This window comes from Simochromis diagramma, unplaced genomic scaffold (genome assembly GCF_900408965.1).
Source record: "Simochromis diagramma unplaced genomic scaffold, fSimDia1.1 OVJJ01000596.1, whole genome shotgun sequence".
Classification (NCBI taxonomy): domain Eukaryota; kingdom Metazoa; phylum Chordata; class Actinopteri; order Cichliformes; family Cichlidae; genus Simochromis; species Simochromis diagramma.
The window spans coordinates 25094157-25114031 of NW_024387245.1; the positions used below are offsets into that span (position 1 = coordinate 25094157).

General features: G+C 41.8%; 1 protein-coding gene, 2 long non-coding RNA genes and 3 other non-coding genes across 6 annotated transcripts; 3 read left to right on the plus strand and 3 right to left on the minus strand.

Moving 5' to 3' along the window:
• The first annotated feature begins 3791 nt into the window (after positions 1–3791).
• On the plus strand, positions 3792–6683 carry LOC120714522. The gene is made up of 3 exons (XR_005691420.1): positions 3792–4017; positions 4200–4214; positions 6671–6683. It is a non-coding gene; the product is annotated as an uncharacterized LOC120714522 (long non-coding RNA).
• On the minus strand, positions 3919–4024 carry LOC120714670. Its single transcript, XR_005691469.1, has one exon. It is a non-coding gene; the product is annotated as a U6 spliceosomal RNA (small nuclear RNA).
• A 1069-nt stretch (positions 6684–7752) lies between the features above and the next one.
• On the minus strand, positions 7753–7858 carry LOC120714671. The gene has a single exon (XR_005691470.1). It is a non-coding gene; the product is annotated as a U6 spliceosomal RNA (small nuclear RNA).
• Positions 7859–10336: 2478 nt separating this feature from the next.
• Positions 10337–10442, minus strand: LOC120714672. The gene has a single exon (XR_005691471.1). It is a non-coding gene; the product is annotated as a U6 spliceosomal RNA (small nuclear RNA).
• Positions 10443–12277: 1835 nt separating this feature from the next.
• Positions 12278–14395, plus strand: LOC120747366. Its single transcript, XR_005699106.1, has 2 exons — positions 12278–12698; positions 12768–14395. It is a non-coding gene; the product is annotated as an uncharacterized LOC120747366 (long non-coding RNA).
• A 711-nt stretch (positions 14396–15106) lies between these two features.
• LOC120747365 (coxsackievirus and adenovirus receptor-like) lies at positions 15107–18751 on the plus strand. Its single transcript, XM_040053155.1, has 3 exons — positions 15107–16425; positions 17977–18345; positions 18447–18751. The coding sequence occupies exons 1-3, from the start codon at positions 16353–16355 to the stop codon at positions 18584–18586; spliced, it is 582 nt and encodes a 193-aa protein (XP_039909089.1). The 5' UTR covers positions 15107–16352; the 3' UTR covers positions 18587–18751.
• The last annotated feature ends 1124 nt before the right edge of the window (positions 18752–19875 follow it).

The following is a 19875-nucleotide window of genomic DNA, read 5'->3' on the forward strand; positions in this document are numbered from 1 at the left end:
ATGACAGGAAACAGCTTCAGTGACTTTATCTTTGCTTTTTACAGTAGAGTGGAGGTGACTGCACCCAGTTTACACTCATTAACACATAAAAGAAGATTTTAAAGTCTTCTTTTATGAAATAAATAGAAATAAAGTCACTTTAGTGTTAATTTTCATTGGAAAACAGACAGAAATACAAAGCCATGCTTCATATTTAAAACAATAAACTACATTATTCCTGTTTTAAAGTCACACCATCCACAAAGTGATGAGTCTGAAATAACTGCTGACCCAATAACCAATAAAGTGTATATCAGTCATGCTGACTGGTCACATGTGCAAATAAAAGCATTAAAAGATTCAGGACAAGCAGCGAAGAGGCAGAGCCAATGAGAAAGTGAATCCAGGTGTGAATTGTTTCATGCTGTGGATGCTGCACGCTCAGCACCAGTATGAGGAAAACATGTATAAATGATATTTCCAGTAAATGTACATTGGTTACAGGCTGTGATTAAGGTCCTTAAAACAATACTAATACGTGGTATAGCCTGAACAACCTGATTTATCAGCATCAGCATTTAAAATGGTTTGTAAATCTAAATAAGTAAAGAAGAGACGAGAGAAACACCATTCATCTGTGCTGTGAGTATCATTGTCAGAGTTTATCCACTAGAGCGCACTCTTCAACATCCCTGTTAGCAACACAGTTCGAGGATTTGTTCCAGTTTCTTCATTGACCCTCCCATCGGCAGAGCTCCAGAGAATCTTGTGAGTACCGATTTATTCAGTCTTTCTTTGCTTTATTTTCATGAAATAATGGTGAAAAACAGTTAAATTATATTATTTCAGACTCACACGAGGCTCTCTGTGATTTTCTTTCTGTGACTGTGTGAATCAGTGATTTCACAATGTTTATCTAACAGACGGGCGAAGGATTTAAAGTCGACACACAGTGTTGTTCAGTGTTGTGTTAACCGAGCACCGTTCACGCTGTACATCCGGTGACTTATTCCACTGTGAGAGGATGATCCAGCTCATCATCATAACATCTGTGCTCGCTGCATACATCACACTGTATAAAACACCTGATTCTACAAGTGAAGGCTTTGATGAAAGAGTGAGCAGATTACTAAAAACTGTGTCAAATTCTCTCTGTTTCACATCCAAAGTGCTTTAAAACCAAACATATTGAGTTAGATTTTTCTTTAATCACTGCATTTACTATCTCATACTCATGCCTAATTTTAGAAGGAGCATTTAACATCTGGTAGAGCCCCCACTGGGACCCTCATCCTAGAAGCCTCCAAAGAAGTCCAGGTCATCGGTCCACATCGGGCAGGCTGCGGAGCCCAGAGGAGGTGGATGCCTCAGAGGGTTTGTTACACCAGCTACACCAACCAACAAGAAATGGTTTCTTTCTGCAGTCTGATCAGCTTCCACTCTCTTCAATTTAAACATCAAACGCTTCATGAACTAAAACATTTACTTCTCTTTCATTCAGCCTCTCACTACAACCACATCCAGCTCCTACCAGGAGTCACAGGAGGAGCTGCTGGAGGTCTCACAGGGCCTGGATCAGCTTGCAGAGGTGCCATCTCCTGCTGCTACTTCTCACAAGGCTCCCCCTCCATCTTTGGTGGCTCCTCCACCATAACCGAGCAGTTCCTGGCCTCGTCCAACCTGAGCCCTGGTTTCCACTGCCAGACCAGATGAGGTGAGCCAAAGGTGTTTAGTCTTCACGTGGGTTTGATCAAGCCTGCTGTGTACACAGGTTTCACCTTTAAGCTACTCTGTTCTCACAGTATAAATGACGTTCATACTTTGAGATCTACGTGTGATGAGTTACACAAAACTGATCAGGGTGGAGTAGCTGTAGCAGCAGCAGGCATCAAGCTCAAAGATGTCAGCTGACGTTCTGGACGAGGGGACCGACCCACCGTCATCACCTCCAATTCTTCCCCCCCTTCCGATGCAGACGGTGGGTCAGCTGCAACGCACAGAGATGACCTGATGCTGCCGTCTACATTGGCTTACTCTGACCCTACTCACCCATCCCTGTTGCTTGTCACGTGTTTCCATGGTGTTATGGTGTGAAGATTTTTGTGCTGAGGAGTTTTTGTTTTCTGTTCTCATACTGATCCCCTATCAGGAGCTCAGTCTGAGCAGAGTTCTCTTATTTCTCCTCCACTGCCCTTTTGTGTTGTACATTTCATTGTTGTTCTTTACGCTACCTGTTCTGACCTGTCTCCCCAATGTGAAGTTTGTGTAATGTATGTATGGTTGCAAGAGGTCCAATTTTGCTGCAGGCAACTGCAAGTCACAAATAAAGGCTTCATCAAATCAAATCATTGACGTGGATATCACCAGCACAGTGACATGTCTCCAGACTCCTTTTTAAAAAAGAAAGAACTATTTGGCATCTTTGTTTACAGTTATTTCCATCACAGTGATAAGAAAGAATTTATTAGTCCCAGAAATTCACTTTGTTATAGCAGCAAAGTAGAAAGAGAAGGAATAAATCAATAGATGCAGCATACCGAAGAACAATAATAACAATAATGCAAAAACAGAAGAAAATATAAACTATACAAGGTAGAAGAAATATTTAGACATGCATGTAAACAACAACAAGACAAGCTCAACAGGTCAAACAGTGCAAACATGATTGAATTACAATTACACCTGATTTGATAACAGAGTTCACTTCTGTGTGATTTCAGCTCAGACCGATTTTTGAGATATTCACAGTCATATGATGGAGTTCAATTAGAAACATCAGTGTCAGTGATGGAGGTCTTTACACTCCACCACACATTTCAGATATTAAGTCACACTGAGGAGTCGGTCCGTGGCCTCCATGTCAGGAGGAAACACTGCAGAATGAGAAGGGCATTTTCTACAGACACACTTTATCACTGCTTACTACAGGTTAGCTCAGTCGTCTGAGGAGAGTCAGGCCAAGCGTGAACGAGTCCATAAAGAACTAAACATAACAAATGTTACAGAAATCTGCTTTATGTTAATGAAAGAAAAATATATCTGATCTTTAAGTCATGAAATATCGAAGTTAGTCTCATAACAAAGAGTGATGTGGAGAAAACTACCCGACAACAAAGAACAGAATATTCAGATATCTGAACTTTGATCAGTCTGATTCACACCTCTAGTTACTTTATACATTTCAACACAAATAAGTTGAAATAAAGTTCCTGTTGTCGTCATCAATTTATTGTATTAACGTGAGGTTAATGTCTCTTAGCTTTACTTAGCACTCAGAACCAGCTGCTAGAAATGTCCTTCAAAGAGCCGTTTTAACCTTTAAGTATATTTCAGAGCCTCAACTTCTCCATTTCTTTAAAGATAAATCAGTACTTCAGCTTCTCCCTGAGACTGTTCTGTACTTCTGAGTATCTAAGTGTTTGTGTACTTCTGGTCCTGGCACAGGACTGAAGCATTATCCACACTAACCCTATCTTCAGAGACCAACAGGATATAAAAACTTCATTAACTCTGATCAAAGTTTACATTTCAATTCAGAGCGTTTAAGTGTCCCCTCTCTCTCTTTTAACACGCACTCATTAATTTTATAAATATTTAAATAACATAAAAATATTACTTAACTGCTGTTAAACACGTTTCTGAGCACCGAACCAGCCTCTGATCAGGAACGTTTACAGCATAATGTGCGGCTTTAAACTTCACACTGATCTCATGTTACAATCCTGCTGTGATCTCAGTAAAAGTCATGCAGGAGAAGCAGAACTTAGCATGTGGACAAAAATCCTAAATCTTAAAATTTAAATGTTTCGGCACTGCTGCCATCGCCTGCTTGTGTACCACCAGGGGGCGGAGTCAGAGGCACTTCCTGCATGATTTAATGCTAAAGAATTTGTCAGCTAAAGAATGATTAAACACAGATTTTGTGCGTGTTTTAAAAGAGAAAATGAGGAACGCTTCACGAATTTGCGTGTCATCCTTGCGCAGGGGCCATGCTAATCTTCTCTGTATCGTTCCAATTTTAGTATATGTGCTACCGAAGTAACACGACAGCTCCAAGGACCCGGGAGCTATTTAAAGCCCTCCGTCACGGAAGCCGTCTGAGTCACGGTTACAGGGGGAAGAGGCTTAAACTGCGTTTAAACTGATGGGAAACTGCAGCAGAAACACGTCTCGGTGCTGCTGGGTCGCTTATACATCTGTAAGAAGACACAGAGGCTCAGAGAGCGCCAGTCTGAGTCTGTTCCTCATTCTCTGCTTTCACTTTGAGCCTGTGAGACACACTGAGGCATTGTGGGTAATTTACACAGATCGGTTGTACTCACACGCTGCTGATTGGACGGCTGAAGGCAGCAAAACAAAAGTAATAGTGTTCTTAATGTGAGCCATAATAACAAACATTACTCGGCACTTAGTATATTTCAGAATCTCAGCTTATTGTGGGCAAAAACACTGATCAGCTCCTTCAGGCTGCGGAGGTCACGGACAAACAGACTCCAGGACAGCTTGTACAACAGCGCAATAGCCCTAATCAATGCTAACAGCTGACAGCAGCCAATCAGGTCCAAGCTGACCTGATTGGCTGCCTTTATGGACAATAAAAATAATACTAATAATGTGCAATAAAAATATACACTCATTCTTTTTATTTATGAAATTACTGTGTTGTGTTCTCTTGTTTGTGTTGTACGTACTGCCAACGTGGGACAGTTTTGCAATTTCGTTGTACTATTGCACTAGGTATGACTGTACAACGACAATAAAGCGTTATCTCTTATCTCTTAAAACACCAGCCGCAGTTCCAGTGGCTGCCTCAGGGCGTCGCTGTGTGGACGCGAAGCTGAGGAGTGTGACTGCAAGAGGAGGAAATCAGCCGCATCACCAATCTCATTAAAATTATCAGTTACTTCTGATCAAAGCATTAACAACGTCACAAAGATGACTCATGACAGCCTGCACTAAACTAGTTGGACCAGGTTACAAACCGGCGTAGAATATTTGTGAGATTTTCAGGTTTATGTCGGTTTTCTTCTGGACTCTCCACCATGTGACCCTAGAACTGAAGAAGCTTCTCGGATGAGAGGTGAAACGTCTTCAAGCAACTTAAAGAAGTCCAGACTCTTTTCTTTCCAAGCTCAGTAGACATCGGTTTTCTTCCCACAATCCCCGCCTGAAGGAGGACAGGTGACTGTGAAAGACTTTAGCCCAGCTTCACTAACATTTGAAGAACTGGACAGTTAAAAATTGTGCTTTTAATTTTGAAATGTAGGTCAGAAAAAACACATTTATTACAGCAAATGAACATGCTCTGTATTAATTCACAAAAGACAAACTCATACATTTGCAAAATACAACTTCAAATTCAACAACTTTTATGCTCGTTTTGAGCGAGGGAACCCCACAACCACAACCAAAGCAGACGTGACGCCAGACCACCAACCTCTGACTCTCTCCCCCACCGATGTAGGAGCGGTGCTGAGCAGGATCAATGTCCACAAGGCTGCAGGTCCTGATGGCATCCCCGGGCGTGTTCTCAAAGCGTGTTCTGGGGAGCTTGCAGGAGTGCTCACAGACATATTCAACCTGTCCTTGGCCCACGCTGTGGTACCGGCCTGCTTCAAATCCACCTCCATCGTCCCGATACCCAAAAACTCCAACCCATCTTGCCTCAATGACTACCGCCCAGTAGCCCTCACCCCCATCATCACTAAGTGCTTAGAGCAGCTGGTCCTAGCACACTTCAAATCCTGCCTCCCCCCCACCCTGGACCCCCACCAATTCGCATACCGCCAGAACAGGAGCACAGAGGATGCAGTCTCCATCGCAATGCACTCTGTCCTCTCACACCTGGACAACAACAACACCTACGCCAGAATGCTGTTTATAGACTTCATTTCAGCATTCAATACAATCCACCCCTCACAACTCATCAGGAAACTGACAGACCTGGGCATCAGTTCCCTCATCTGCAAATGGTTACTGGACTTCCTGACCAACCGCCCCCAACATGTCCGGCTGGATAACCGCTGCTCATCTACAATCACGATGAACACCGGTGTACCACAAGGCTGTGTGATGAGCCCTTTCCTCTACTCCCTCTTCACCCACAACTGCAGACCTGCTGATGGTTCCAACACCATCATTAAGTTTGCAGATGACACCACGGTGATTGGCCTCATCAGTGACAACGATGAGGCCGCCTACAGGGAGGAGGTGGATCGTCTGGCTGAGTGGTGCGACACAAACAACCTGCTGCTTAACACCGAGAAGACCAAGGAGCTCATCATGGACTACAGGAGGAATGCTGACCCACATCCACCCATCCACATTAAGGGGACGGCTGTGGAGCGTGTGAGCAGCTTCAAGTTCTTGGGAGTCCACATCTCCGAGGATCTCACCTGGACGACCAACTGCTCCAAGCTGGTCAAGAAGGCTCACCAGCGCCTCTTCTTCTTGAGGACTCTGAGGAAGAACCACCTGTCCTCAGACATCCTGGTGAACTTCTATCGTTGCACCATCGAGAGCATCCTGACCAACTGTATAACAGTCTGGTACGGGAACTGCTCTGCCTCGGACCGGAAGGCGTTGCAGAGGGTCGTGAAAACTGCCCAGCGCATCGCCGGAGCACCACTTCCTGCCATGAAAGACATCTACAGGAAGCGGTGTCTGAAAAGGGCTGGGAAAATCATCAAAGACCCCAGTCACCTATCACATGGACTCTTCACCCTCCTGCCCTCTGGGAGGCGCTACAGGAGCCTCCGGACTAAGACCACCAGGTACCGGAACAGCTTCTTCCCCACAGCTGTCAGACTCCTGAACTCTGCCTCCTGACATCTGACCCACGTTAACTCATGGACTGAACACACACACCCACAATGGACAACTGTACCCTCAAACACACAATAATAACATGGACTGAACCACCACTCACAACCACTAGCACTTTATATAGCCTCTGTAGGAACTATCTACACCCTCACTTATCTTAACTGCACTACTGCATAGCTCTGTGTAAATAATCATTCTGTACATTCGATAATTTTTAACCCTACAACTGTTTACAACTTGCACAGTTCCCATTTCTGTATAGCTGTATATCTCAGATTTCTGTAAAGTTATTTATTTCATATTCTGTATAGTTTTTCATATTTATATCCTGTTCATAGCCTGTACATAGCTTGTACTCACTACAGCCTGTACATACTTATAGTTATAGAATATTCACAACATACTTCATACCGTGTACATTATAACATACCATAATAGACCCATTTCTGTAATATACTCACATATCTATATTATTGCTAATATATATTGTAATATATCTATATCACTAAAGCACTTCTGGATAGATGCAAACTGCATTTCGTTGCCCTGTACCTGTGCATGTGCAATGACAATAAAGTTGAATTCTATTCTATTCTATTCTAAATATTATTCTAGCTCCACAACCTCCTGAGGAAATCAGCTCACACTGTGGGAAATATTTGAACTTCATGTTTTTTATTTCAGACTTTTGGCTGGGATGCTACATGACGGCTGCAAAGCTCTGCAGAGCAGAAACTCTCTGTCACCAACAACCATCGCCGAATTTATTACCCCCCCCCCCGCATAATTCATGTACAACGTTGGGGTTGATATAAAACTCGCTTTATTGATTACAAACCAAAGACACAGTAATTTAGCTAAATATTGAACGAAGTCTGGCGCGCACAGGAGCTACAGTCAGTCAGCTAAAGAATGATTAAACACAGATTTTGTGCGTGTTTTAAAAGAGAAAATGAGGAACGCTTCACGAATTTGCGTGTCATCCTTGCGCAGGGGCCATGCTAATCTTCTCTGTATCGTTCCAATTTTAGTATATGTGCTACCGAAGTAACACGACAGCTCCAAGGACCCGGGAGCTATTTAAAGCCCTCCGTCACGGAAGCCGTCTGAGTCACGGTTACAGGGGGAAGAGGCTTAAACTGCGTTTAAACTGATGGGAAACTGCAGCAGAAACACGTCTCGGTGCTGCTGGGTCGCTTATACATCTGTAAGAAGACACAGAGGCTCAGAGAGCGCCAGTCTGAGTCTGTTCCTCATTCTCTGCTTTCACTTTGAGCCTGTGAGACACACGGAGGCATTGTGGGTAATATACACAAATCGGTTGTACTCACACGCTGCTGATTGGACGGCTGAAGGCAGCAGAACAAAAGCCGACTCAACAACCCTCCCACCCCCGACTGACCTTCACCCGCCCTGCAGGCTGGGAGCAATGATTGGCTGGGAGAGAGACACCCGGCCCTGCTGCACTCAAACAGAAAGACCTCCACAGGGTCCGGATCTTGCATCAGGACTCAGATATGGAGATTTTTCTGAATCCCAGCAGGACCTGGACTCATTCTGCTCATCATTCTGCTGCTGACTGCCTCTGAAACAGCTTCTGATCTGGCCTCTATTTTAAAACCTCTCTTAATTATTGTTATACTGAATGCTGCCTCTGAACATTAAGTGTATGTGTGGACTAAAATCTGCTTTGCTGTCTTTATTTTCCTGCGTTAAACTGAAGGAGGAAGTCTGCTTTTGTTTAAATGACAAAAACAAAACCTGCAGCTCCACCAACCTGCCACACAAGGGCGACACTGAGATATAAGAGTCTCTGATTTAAGACGACAGACCTCACCAGACTCCGTATAAAAATTGTAATATTTAGCAATCTCAGGGCATCGCTGTCTGACTGCAAGCTGCGTAGTGGGAGTGCAAAAGGAGGAAATCAGCCACATCACCAATGTCCACTAAAAGTATAAATTACTTTGATCAAATCATTAACAAGGTCACAAAGATGACTCATGACACCACGGAGTAAACCAGTCGGGTCAGCCTACAAATCCAGAATAAAATATTGATCAGACGTTCAGGCTTATGTCGGGTTTCTTCCCACAATCTCCCACCTTAAGGAGGACAGGTGATGGTGAACGGCTTTAGCCCAGCTTCACTAAAGTTTGGAGAACTGAACGGTTAAAATGATGGTTTTAAGTTTGAAATGTAGGTCAGAAAAAACACCTTTATTATTGCAAATTAACATGCTTAATTCACAAAAGACAAACTTGTACATTTGTGAAATACGGCTTCGAACATTATTCTAAGCAGAGGTACACATCCTGCTGAGAAAATCGGCTCACACTGTGGGGAATACTTGACCTTCGTGTTTTTTTTTTTTTAATTGAGTTTTTCGGTTGGGATGTTACATGAGGGCTGCACAGCTCTGCAGAGGAGAAATTCTCTGGAATCAACATCCATTGTTGAATTCATTAAAACCTCCCTGCATAATTCAAGCACAAATTTGGAGTTGATATAAAACTCACTTTCTTGGCTGCAAACCAAGGACACAGTAATTTATCTAAATATTGAATGGAGTCTGGCGCACACAGGAGCCACTTCTCTTTTTTTATCTTTATTTTCTTCTGTGGAATTTACTTTGAAAGGTAATTAAAATATAAGGTAATCCATAGATGGTCGTGGAAAACCACTCCCCAGTTTTACTCCTCAGGGCCACTGCAGCCTGCTGAGGCATTCATCTCAACACTCATGTCATTCATTTTGACTCAGACAGCAGAGGAAACAAACTTCATCTCTGCGTATATTTGGATTCAGCGAGTCTTGAAAATCTTTAAATGTATGAAAATCAGATTTTCTCTGTTTGGGTAACACTCACAGTACTTCTGGTCATGATCTCTGTCCTTCCACAGATAGGGTGGTGGTGGTGATGGAGGGGATTTCCTTCAAAATGAAAGTCCTGCCCAAGTTGAAGTACAACTCAGGTCAACTGTGTGTTTTAATGACAGTAAATACAGAAGAATAAATGTATATACTTGTATCAAATTTAACATAAAGAATGACATATTTTAATATTGTGTCTGACTCCAACACCAACACGCGTTTGTCCTGCTACAGCCCTTAATGTGAAAAATCTCACATTAAGGGCTGTAGCAGGACAAAGACGTGAACTCTCAGAATAGCCTCCGTTTGTCAATATGACATCCATTATGAGCTTAAAACGTCCAACAAAAGGAGCAAGTGCTGACTCTCCAGGTTGGTCCAGCTAATTGCGTGACCTCCAGCGGCGCCTCCTGTGATGTTTTTAATTTTTGCCTTAGACAAACTTCCCTTAGGCAGAATCATTAGAAGGTACAGAATACATTTTCACTGATCTGCAGATGACACCCAACTTTATTGATCCATGAAGCCAGATAACACACACTAATTAGACTCTCTACCACCAGGGGGCGGAGTCAGAGGCACTTCCTGCATGATTTAACTTTACAGTCAGTCAGCTAAAGAATGATTAAACACAGATTTTGTGCGTGTTTTTAAAAGAGAAAATGAGGAACGCTTCACGAATTTGCGTGTCATCCTTGCGCAGGGGCCATGCTAATCTTCTCTGTATCGTTCCAATTTTAGTATATGTGCTACCGAAGTAACACGACAGCTCCAAGGACCCGGGAGCTATTTAAAGCCCTCCGTCACGGAAGCCGTCTGAGTCACGGTTACAGGGGGAAGAGGCTTAAACTGCGTTTAAACTGATGGGAAACTGCAGCAGAAACACGTCTCGGTGCTGCTGGGTCGCTTATACATCTGTAAGAAGACACAGAGGCTCAGAGAGCGCCAGTCTGAGTCTGTTCCTCATTCTCTGCTTTCACTTTGAGCCTGTGAGACACACGGAGGCATTGTGGGTAATTTACACAGATCGGTTGTACTCACACGCTGCTGATTGGACGGCTGAAGGCAGCAAAACAAAAGCCGACTCAACAACCCTCCCACCCCCGATAACCTTCACTCGCCTTTTGCGCATTGTATTTTTTTTTTTTTTCACTTTTATTGTCACATCACATGTGCAGGCACACTGGCACAGCACATGCGAGTGAAATTCTTGTGTGCGAGCCCCACAGGCAACAGAGATGTGCCAAACACAACAACACAAACGAGTATTGTGGGTAGTCTTGGTACGAGTGTCAACAGAATCAAAACACTGCATCAAACACTAGCATTTCCAGCACCGGTAATCATTAATTCTGTGGTTTTAATCCCTACTTGCATTTTATTTGCCCCAAAAACAGTTACGTACAAAACGACGGCGAACACGGCAGGTCCGTACAAAGACAGACATGACGAAAATGCAAAAAAAAAAAAAAAGTACGAGGAAAAAAATCAAAGGAGTGAAAGGGTCAGACCCATACGAGCACACATAGTGGAGTAAAACAAACCTTTGGGGGTTTATGAGGAGAGAGTAATTACAGTGAATTTACAGTGGTTAGAAAGCAATTATAGCCAGGGTGGTGATTGAGAAGCGCTTGTGAAAGTGAGTGGATTTAAGAAAGTGAGTGACTGGGGTGTTTCATTTGGTTTGCTTTCTTTTCTTTCTGACTCTGTGTGTTTGTGGTACAGTGGAGTAGGTAAGTTATCAGGTGTGATAGATACATGGACAGGCGTAGGTGGGGGGAAATGGAGCCCAAACTTGTGAGGGAGCTTCTGGAGTTCAAACTCCACAATTGCTGAAGGGTCAAGAAGCAGAGAAAGATGTACAATTAAGAGAGGAGTTGAGACCTTCAGGAAAAATGATGAGTACAATTGATTATTTCATGTAAACTATCAGAGTGTACTATTCTGCTTTCATGTGATCATTTGTTTTGTTTTTTTCGCCTTTACACGCTTAATCTAGATGGAAAGAAAACTAAAACTGAGCACTTGGTGAAAGTGGTCTGCTCTGCCAAAGAGGCAAGTGAAATGCTTAAGGATATTTCATTACAGCCACTTTGGTGGACACTGTGGATGGAAGAAGACTCAGACTATCATGGCACACTATTACTTCCCTGGCATGGAAGGGGACATTCAAAAATGTGTGAGTACAGTTCTTCAAGATGAGCATGAACAAAGGTGTGTGTTTTACTGTGCTTTTCTTTGTTTGTACTCTGTTGGTTTTGACAAACACATATTATCTACAGCTATAAGTTAGTGTGCTGATTATTATGAAAAGCAAGGAGAAATTTAGACTGTTTTTAAGAATTTAATGTTACTCTATTTGTCACTAGGTTGTTCAGTGTCCACAATGCCAATGTAACCAGGGAAATATTATCCCATATGGAAAGGATGTATATAAATCTTATAAAGTTTGTATCTGTCTTGTGTGAAACTTGTATGAAAAGCATACAAGAGTGAAAACAGATATAAGATCCCTTGAAAAATTATATAAATGAAACTTGTATGTTTTGGATACTTCCTAAAACAATATATGAAAGTGGCCACTTTCATGAGTAAATCATGTAAGCCTTATATGACCCACTATATGAAGTAGGCCACATCTGATGCAAGTTTTTTCTATTTCTTTTCCATATGGGAAGGAAAAAAATCATACATTCCAATAGTTGTTACAGTAATGCAGAGAGAATAGTTGATACTATTCAAATACTTCAAACATAATATAACACACTTGTATTTTTTTCCTCATAATTCACAGAGCCCTTTGAGCTCACTGGAATGGATCTTGTTGGTAAACTAACCTTAACAAATGGCGGTAATCAATATATTTGTGTCATGATTGATTATTTCACCAAATGGACAGAGGCCTACCCACTAAAAAGTAAAACAGCAGATGAGGGCACCGGTGTATTCTTGATCTCTTTTACAAATTTGGTGCACCTAAAAGACTGCTAACAGACCAGGGCTCAGAGTTTTCCCACAAGGTACAACATTAATAAATAAAGCAAATATGTAATTTCAGCTGTGATGACTAATGTGATCAACTTTTCAAGGTCATCTATGACCTGTGTGAAACTCTGGGCATCAAAAGAAGCCTCTGCTCAGCATGTCATCCCCAAACAAATGGCCTTGTGGAAAATTTAAATGGCACAAGCCAGAGGTTAAGTACTGCCCTTTATATTTAATGTTGTAACTACGTCACAAAACTGCATATTGAGTATATTTTTCTTTTTCATGCTACCAAATTTCAGATCCCTCAATAAACTGGTGACTAACCACTCAAAGAGCTGGGACAAATTTCTGCAGTTGACTATGTTCGGGCTCAGAACAAAAAAGCAGGTGACTACAAAATAAAGCCCCTTTTTCCTCATGTTCGGCAGGGAGGCAAGGTCCATTGGAGATCCCAAAGGAATGCAGGTAAAATGCTATAATGCACTTGAGGGAAAATGTTTTAATCCAGTTTCAGTTACTCGGTGTCCTTCTATTTTGGCAGATTACAGAAGAAAGCGTCTGTATGATCATTTCAGTGAAGTTTGTGAGGGCCTAAAATCCCAGGAGGTGGTGTACGCTGAAGTGACCAAAAATGCCAAAAGCAGCCAAGAAAATATCCGCAGGAGAGAAACAAAAAGGGGAGAGGAGGATAGTTTTCAGGTGGGAGACCTTGATTTGCAGAAAAATATAAGGCAAGAAGAGAGGAAAGGTGGCAAACTGGATTTGGATATGGTGGGACCCTTTAAAATTATGAAGCTGGAGGGCAAAACTTGTTGTCAGAGAAGGGAAAGAGGACTCTCAAGATTAACACAGACCAATTGACACACTACTTCCAGCCTAAAGAGAGGGTCCAAGCAAAACTGAAGGAACTGTTTGCTCCTTGTGAGGGGCCATCAGCACCACCAGTGTCACCACCTTCCTGTTAGGGGAAATCGCCGGTGCAGTCTTGCTGTGACCCAGAAGATGATGACTAAGGAGATGGTGAAGTTATTTTCTGAGAATGTTGACTTGGCCCCTGGGAAAGAGTTGGAAAGTGAGGTATGTAAACTTTTTCCAAATTAGTGGTCACCTTATTGGAAGGGAATGACGGTGTAATGTTTGTGCTTATTTGACAATGGTGGGGCGAAAAAATGCTGCATTAATTATGGACTAATGTTTAATGACATCAGTTTGGCAGGGGTCCACAAAAAGTTGTCATGCCTGTGGTGAGAGAAGCTCGGGTGCAGAAACAGATCAGTGGGTAAGATAATCAAATCAATACCTAAGACTGAAGCACCTTAAATGGTTTACTTCAACATCACTGGGTGAAATGTCACTTTGATGCACCAACAGAAAACTTATAGTTCAGGTGACCTGCATGCCTTTGCACTTTAAACACACGGAGCACCTAAAGGACACATGAAAACATCGAGCAATCCACAGATAAGACTTTTGCACAGAAATCTGCAGTACCTGCACATTCAGATATGTTTAGTTCCTTCACTCAACAGCCTGACTTTAGACAAATGACTCTGACAATCTAGTTTTTCTTTCAGATTGAATGCAACTGCTATGGAAAGTGATACCACACAGTGAGCGTGGACTGTACAGAAGGCTACTACAAATGTTATGCATGCTAAATAAACAGAAGAAATGATCGCTGTTGTCTTTGCTTAATGATTGGTTTAATTCTTGACAATCCACATTGCTGGCATTGCATCTTTCAACATGCTTGTGGGTAGATTTGAATGCACATGATTTATGTGAGTGAAGTTGGCCCCCAAAGGAAAAATTTTGCAGCACAAACGTAACACAAACGTTTGATACCACTTTTGTTAGATTTGACGAAGGTGGGGGGCCAACTTCACTCACATGCCAGATGCAAGTGCAGCCACTCAGCCTCTACTCAATGTGGTGATAGAACCAGGTACAGATGTGTGTCTCAAGTTAATCTGGTCGTAAGCTATGGCACCTGGCCACAGGTGGCAGTAGTGGACTGAGCTCCATTTGAGACTGCTCCAGCTGCTAGGTGATAGTCAGTAGATCTGCTACAGACTGAAGATCATATGCAAGTTTTGGAAATTAAACTATGAATATTCTTAACTTGGCTTTAAAACCAAAAAATTCTAACTCACCGAAAAAATCAAAACCACACCACAAACCAACTGACACACGTAGGTCACTCACTTTCTTAAATCTACTCAAGCTCGACTCAATCTCACTGGCTCTGTTTATTACTAATCACTGTGTAACTGCTGTAAATTCACAGTAACAGCCATCTCCCTACAAATGTTTGTTAAATTAACCAAATTTATACAGACTGTATATAACTACAAACTCTCTCCAGCCATGTTGATGAATTACCTATATTGGATCAAAATGTTCATTTCCGGAGAAAAGACACAGATGTCTATTTATTTGCTGTTTTCGTAGTTGCCTCATGCATGAGAATATCACCACATAAACTTGTGACATTTTTAAAATATTTTGTTGTTCAAGAGCCAGGCAGACTAAAGGTTCAGTTAAGAAGCAAGGGGACAGAGCGGTTGTAGCACAGTGTGGAGCACTAGTAAAATTACTGCTCACTCTAACCCCATGATTACACTCCAAAAACCACTACACACCATTCCAACCCCTAACTGCACTCAAGTAAATGCAAGTTTTTGGAAAAATATAGTTTTAAAAGTACTTTTATTGCACCATGTTCATTCACTCATGAGCTGCTGTAACATGAATCAGATGGCTGAATAGCCACTTCAGCATGTAGTCAAGTTCTATAGTCTTGATTTTATGAGCTTTATTTTATGACCAAATGATTTATTCTCTTGTAGATTTTTGGTTTTTCCGTGTTTTTTTCCACCGTGACATTTAGAAGAGCTAAGAAGATCTCTTCAGAGCAACAGTTAGTGTTTTGAAACAACCTTCTGTATCTCTGTAAACAATATTTTCAGTAAACTGACCGCTCTGTGACCATCACTAAATGAATATATTAACATGACCCCAGCTTAATCAGGATAATACTTTCCTGTTGTGACCACCTGAGCTTCAGATAAAGAACAAACTAACACAATACACATTTTAAAAAAAAGGTAAGAATTCACATTTACAGAGGTTCAAATTGTTATCAGCAGCTTTTGCCCTGCCAGGTTGTTTTTTATTTAACTTATTAGAATACACCAAGAAATATGAAAACATGCAAGACTAATGCAGTTTCTGAAAACTGGATGGAAAAGTAGGTGAGCTGTGAATAATATTTAAGCTCCTGAAACTCAGGATTTTTTTTTTTTTTAAGTAAGTAACAACTGTGTTACATCTTCCAGTTAATAAAGGAAGCTTAGTTGGGCCAGACAGGAATATAAACTCATTAAAAATAGTTAGGAGAAAATTAAAAATAGTTTAGGTCTCAGGACTGCTATTTCTCTCACCCAAAACACCCTTTCACGTGAAATACATCAGCTCTAAAGTTGTGCTGTCTATAAAAAAATTAAATTCCATGTGATGACGTTTTCAGCTAAGTTTCTTCCTGAACAGTAATGGCGGCGCACTGCTGAAAACGTGGTTTGTGACTTTGGCATTCCTTTAGTTTTTAAAGTAGCCTGTGGCATTAACAGAAAACAATAACATACTCATAAAACAAAATACAGTCAGCCGATCTAGAAAGCACAAGAATGGCTGCTGAGTCATCTGCGTTGTTCCGCTGGTTCTTGTGGTTTTTCAGCATTGTCATGCTTGTCTCTGCAGGTGAGCGTTATTTCTTAAACATTCACATTTGGTTTATAGAAGTAGTAGTATCCGCCCATTTTACATATAAATACTGTTTCTTGAAGAATTATTTTCATAATGACTGAGTTTCTTTGTGTGTTGACACGAGGTTGGTGGTGGTTGTTATACACACAAAGCAAGGCTACGCTACGCTAAGGCAACACGAGGCTGGGTGGTGTCTGTGGCCTTGTAACGTTTTGACTCCATGTCTGACCACAGAGACCAAAGAACTTTACTGCCTGCAGCATCTGTAGTTTTCAGAATGAGTCTCCATTGAATAAAGCTTTTTGTTCAAAGAATAAAGGCCAGCAGTGGCTGCACTGAATAGACACAGTAACCTATAATGAGGGGACTGCATATTTAATTGTACCATGGCATGGTTTTGTTCTGTAATCTGTATGCACTGATTTACACTACTAGTAAAATGTTTTAGAACACAAATTCTTCTAGTTTTTAAATTTTTATTTCAGAATCCTACAAAAAAGCCTTTTTCAGGGAACAAGAAATAGCTTAACAATTTAAAGCTGTTCTGCAACAGTAGAGATTGATCAAGCCTTCAAAGTCGATGCTACCAATTGCTACAGGTGTCCCAATTTTTCTTGATTACTTACAAACTGCTCTGTCTGCTGGGGGCAGGGGGTTGTAAATGCAGTGTTGGAACACAATGAGGTACCATACCCTTAATGTACTCAGTTGTACTGCAGTAATGTACTGAAGAAATTTGTGTGTTGCTATAGAAAAAGAAAGAAAAAAGCAATTAACAATGGATGGCAGACAACTCATCATAAGGTTTAAAAGTCTTTCCTACAGTGAATTTGCAAAGAAAGTCACTGTGTTAGTTGGTACAGTTCCCTTCACCATCAAAGGGCACTCAGAACCTGGGGAATCTCAGACAGGAAGAGGTCTGGCAGACCACAATAAAAATCAACAGACAAGTTTCTGGGAGTCAACAGCTTATGTGACAGACGGCTCACACAACTTCCCAACTTCAAGCACAGCGAGTTACAACAAGAAACCATTGGTAAGTCGTCAGAATAAGAAAACGAGACATGCCTGTGGCATGAAACACCACCGATAGACTACTGAAGACTGGAAGAAGGTGCTATGGACTGATCTATCAAAATTTTAAAACTTCATCATGCATAATTTACGTACACCACCGGGTATTGTTTTGCTGCGGTTGATGACTGTTACAGAATGAGAGGCAATGAAGCAACCACAAGGTGGACATTTTTCCTTCTTCATCCTTTCTGGGGTTTTTCCCACTAGTTTTGCTTTTGGCTAGTGTCAGTTTCATTACCTGTAGCATGAGGCGATACCTGGACCCCACAGTAACCAACTCGTCCAGAATGTCTCATCATTATGTGCCACTGCCACAAAGTTTGCTGTGTCTCAGCACAGTCTCAGAGGCACGGTACACTGACCCAACAGTGGTCTCTCTCACTCCTCACTGTGATTGGCTGTTGTAGAAGCAAGCAGTTATACAATGGTTGCTCTAACCCCTCTACTTTGTGTTGTTTCCTCTTTTAGAGCTGAAAAACATCACAGCTGAGTCTGGACTGAACGTCACTCTGCCATGTCGAGCTCCAAACAATAACATCCTGATCTCAGTTGTAGAGTGGAGCAGGCCTGACCTGAAGAGAGACGAGTATGTGATCTTATACCGGGACAACCAACTTCATCCAGATTACCAGGATCCATCCTTTAAGGGCCGGGTGGACCTGCAGGATAACCAGATGAAAGATGGAGACGTCTCATTGGTGCTGAAGGATGTGACGATTAGTGATGCTGGAACATATGAGTGTCGTATCATCCAGAGGACAGGAACAACTCGAATGAAGAGAACTTGGCTGACGACTGACCCCATAAATATCATCAACCTGAGTGTTGTTCCTTCAGGTGAGTTTGAGTTCAGTGTGTGCAGTTTGAAGAGGAAATTGATTCTGGTCTGTGCTTCAGTGATCACGTTCCTGTCCCTCACACCTATTTCTCACCTACAGATCCACCAGGAGGACACAGAGAGGACAGATGGGAGGAAGATGGATCTGTTGGACTGATAGTTGGTGTGCTAGTTTCTTCTACAGCAGTGGTTGTTGTCAGTGGTCTATTGATTTACAGAAAACTTAAAACTTGTTACTAAGCTGTTTAATGGTGCAGGACCTACTGGTTGATTACAGCTGAATGACCTCCAATTTCAGATGGGGGAGTCTTGTCTACGCCTCTTCCTGTTGGTACTCTCACTACAGATTGTGTAGCATGAGTTTGTGTACTGCTAATAAATGTCTTCATCACTTTTTGTAAGTCAGTATAGTCTTTTGTTGTCCTTGGCTGTAAAAGTTAAAATTCATCTTCAACATTTAAATAGTTGTAATTAAACAGAGCTGGAATCAGTTCAAAGCAAAGAAATCATCACTGAACCTGAGTAAAATCTAGACCAACCAAGTGATAACTTCTAGACTGCAGTTTGCAGTCTAGAAGTTATCACCTGAAAAGCCATTTAGTTTATTTATTTATTCGTTTTTTAAAAAAATGAATTATATTTAGTGGAGTCATCAGATCTGCTAATGTTAGCTAGCTTAGTTAGCGAGCTCCATTCATATGCACACACTTTTACATCCTCTCCTCGTGTCCCATCACAGATGTGAGCTTAAGTGTTAAGGTCAAATTGAAGCAACAGCTGGAACAAAAATATTTTTATAAATCATTCAATCGCTTTTAATGATCTCAGGCATAAAAGTGTTCATGGCATACTTTCAGTGTTGGGGAGTAACGGAATACATGTACCGCCGTTACGTATTTAAAATACAAAATATGAGTAACTGTATTCTGTTACAGTTACCGTTTAAAAAGGTGGTATTCAGAATACAGTTACTTTGTTGAAATAAATGGATTACACTGCGGTACTTTCCTGTTTCATATTGTCGCGGGTCAGGACTGTTTGGGTTTTGTTTGACAGCTACGTTCTGTTGTTCCAGGCGGCAGCGTTACGGTTGCCATGGTTACAGGGCGACGCTCTCTCTCTCTCTCTCTGCGACTGTGTGTTTCCTGGGTGAGAGAGCGCCTTTTCGTTGTTGTTGTTGTTGTGCTAAGCTAACAGGCAGAATGCTACAAGCATAGCTCTAAAGAATGTAGCATCATGGGCAGTGTAGTCCGTGCTGCAGGGAGAATGGACTGCCATACACGTTATGTGTCTGTGAGCGCGAGGAGGGAGAAAAAGGGGAGTGGAAAGGTACGAGTTGTCATCGAGGAAAAACGGGAGCTGGAAGCATGTAAATATAATAATAACCACTTCAGCCAAGAAGAGTGCCTGACGAGCCCAGTTGTAAGTAAGCTATTAAGACTCGACTGTACACCGTGTTCGTGTTTTCCTCCGAAAACAATAAGTTCCGTTGGAGCAGCCTTTCAACGCCTCTCTCTGTCTCTCGCAAG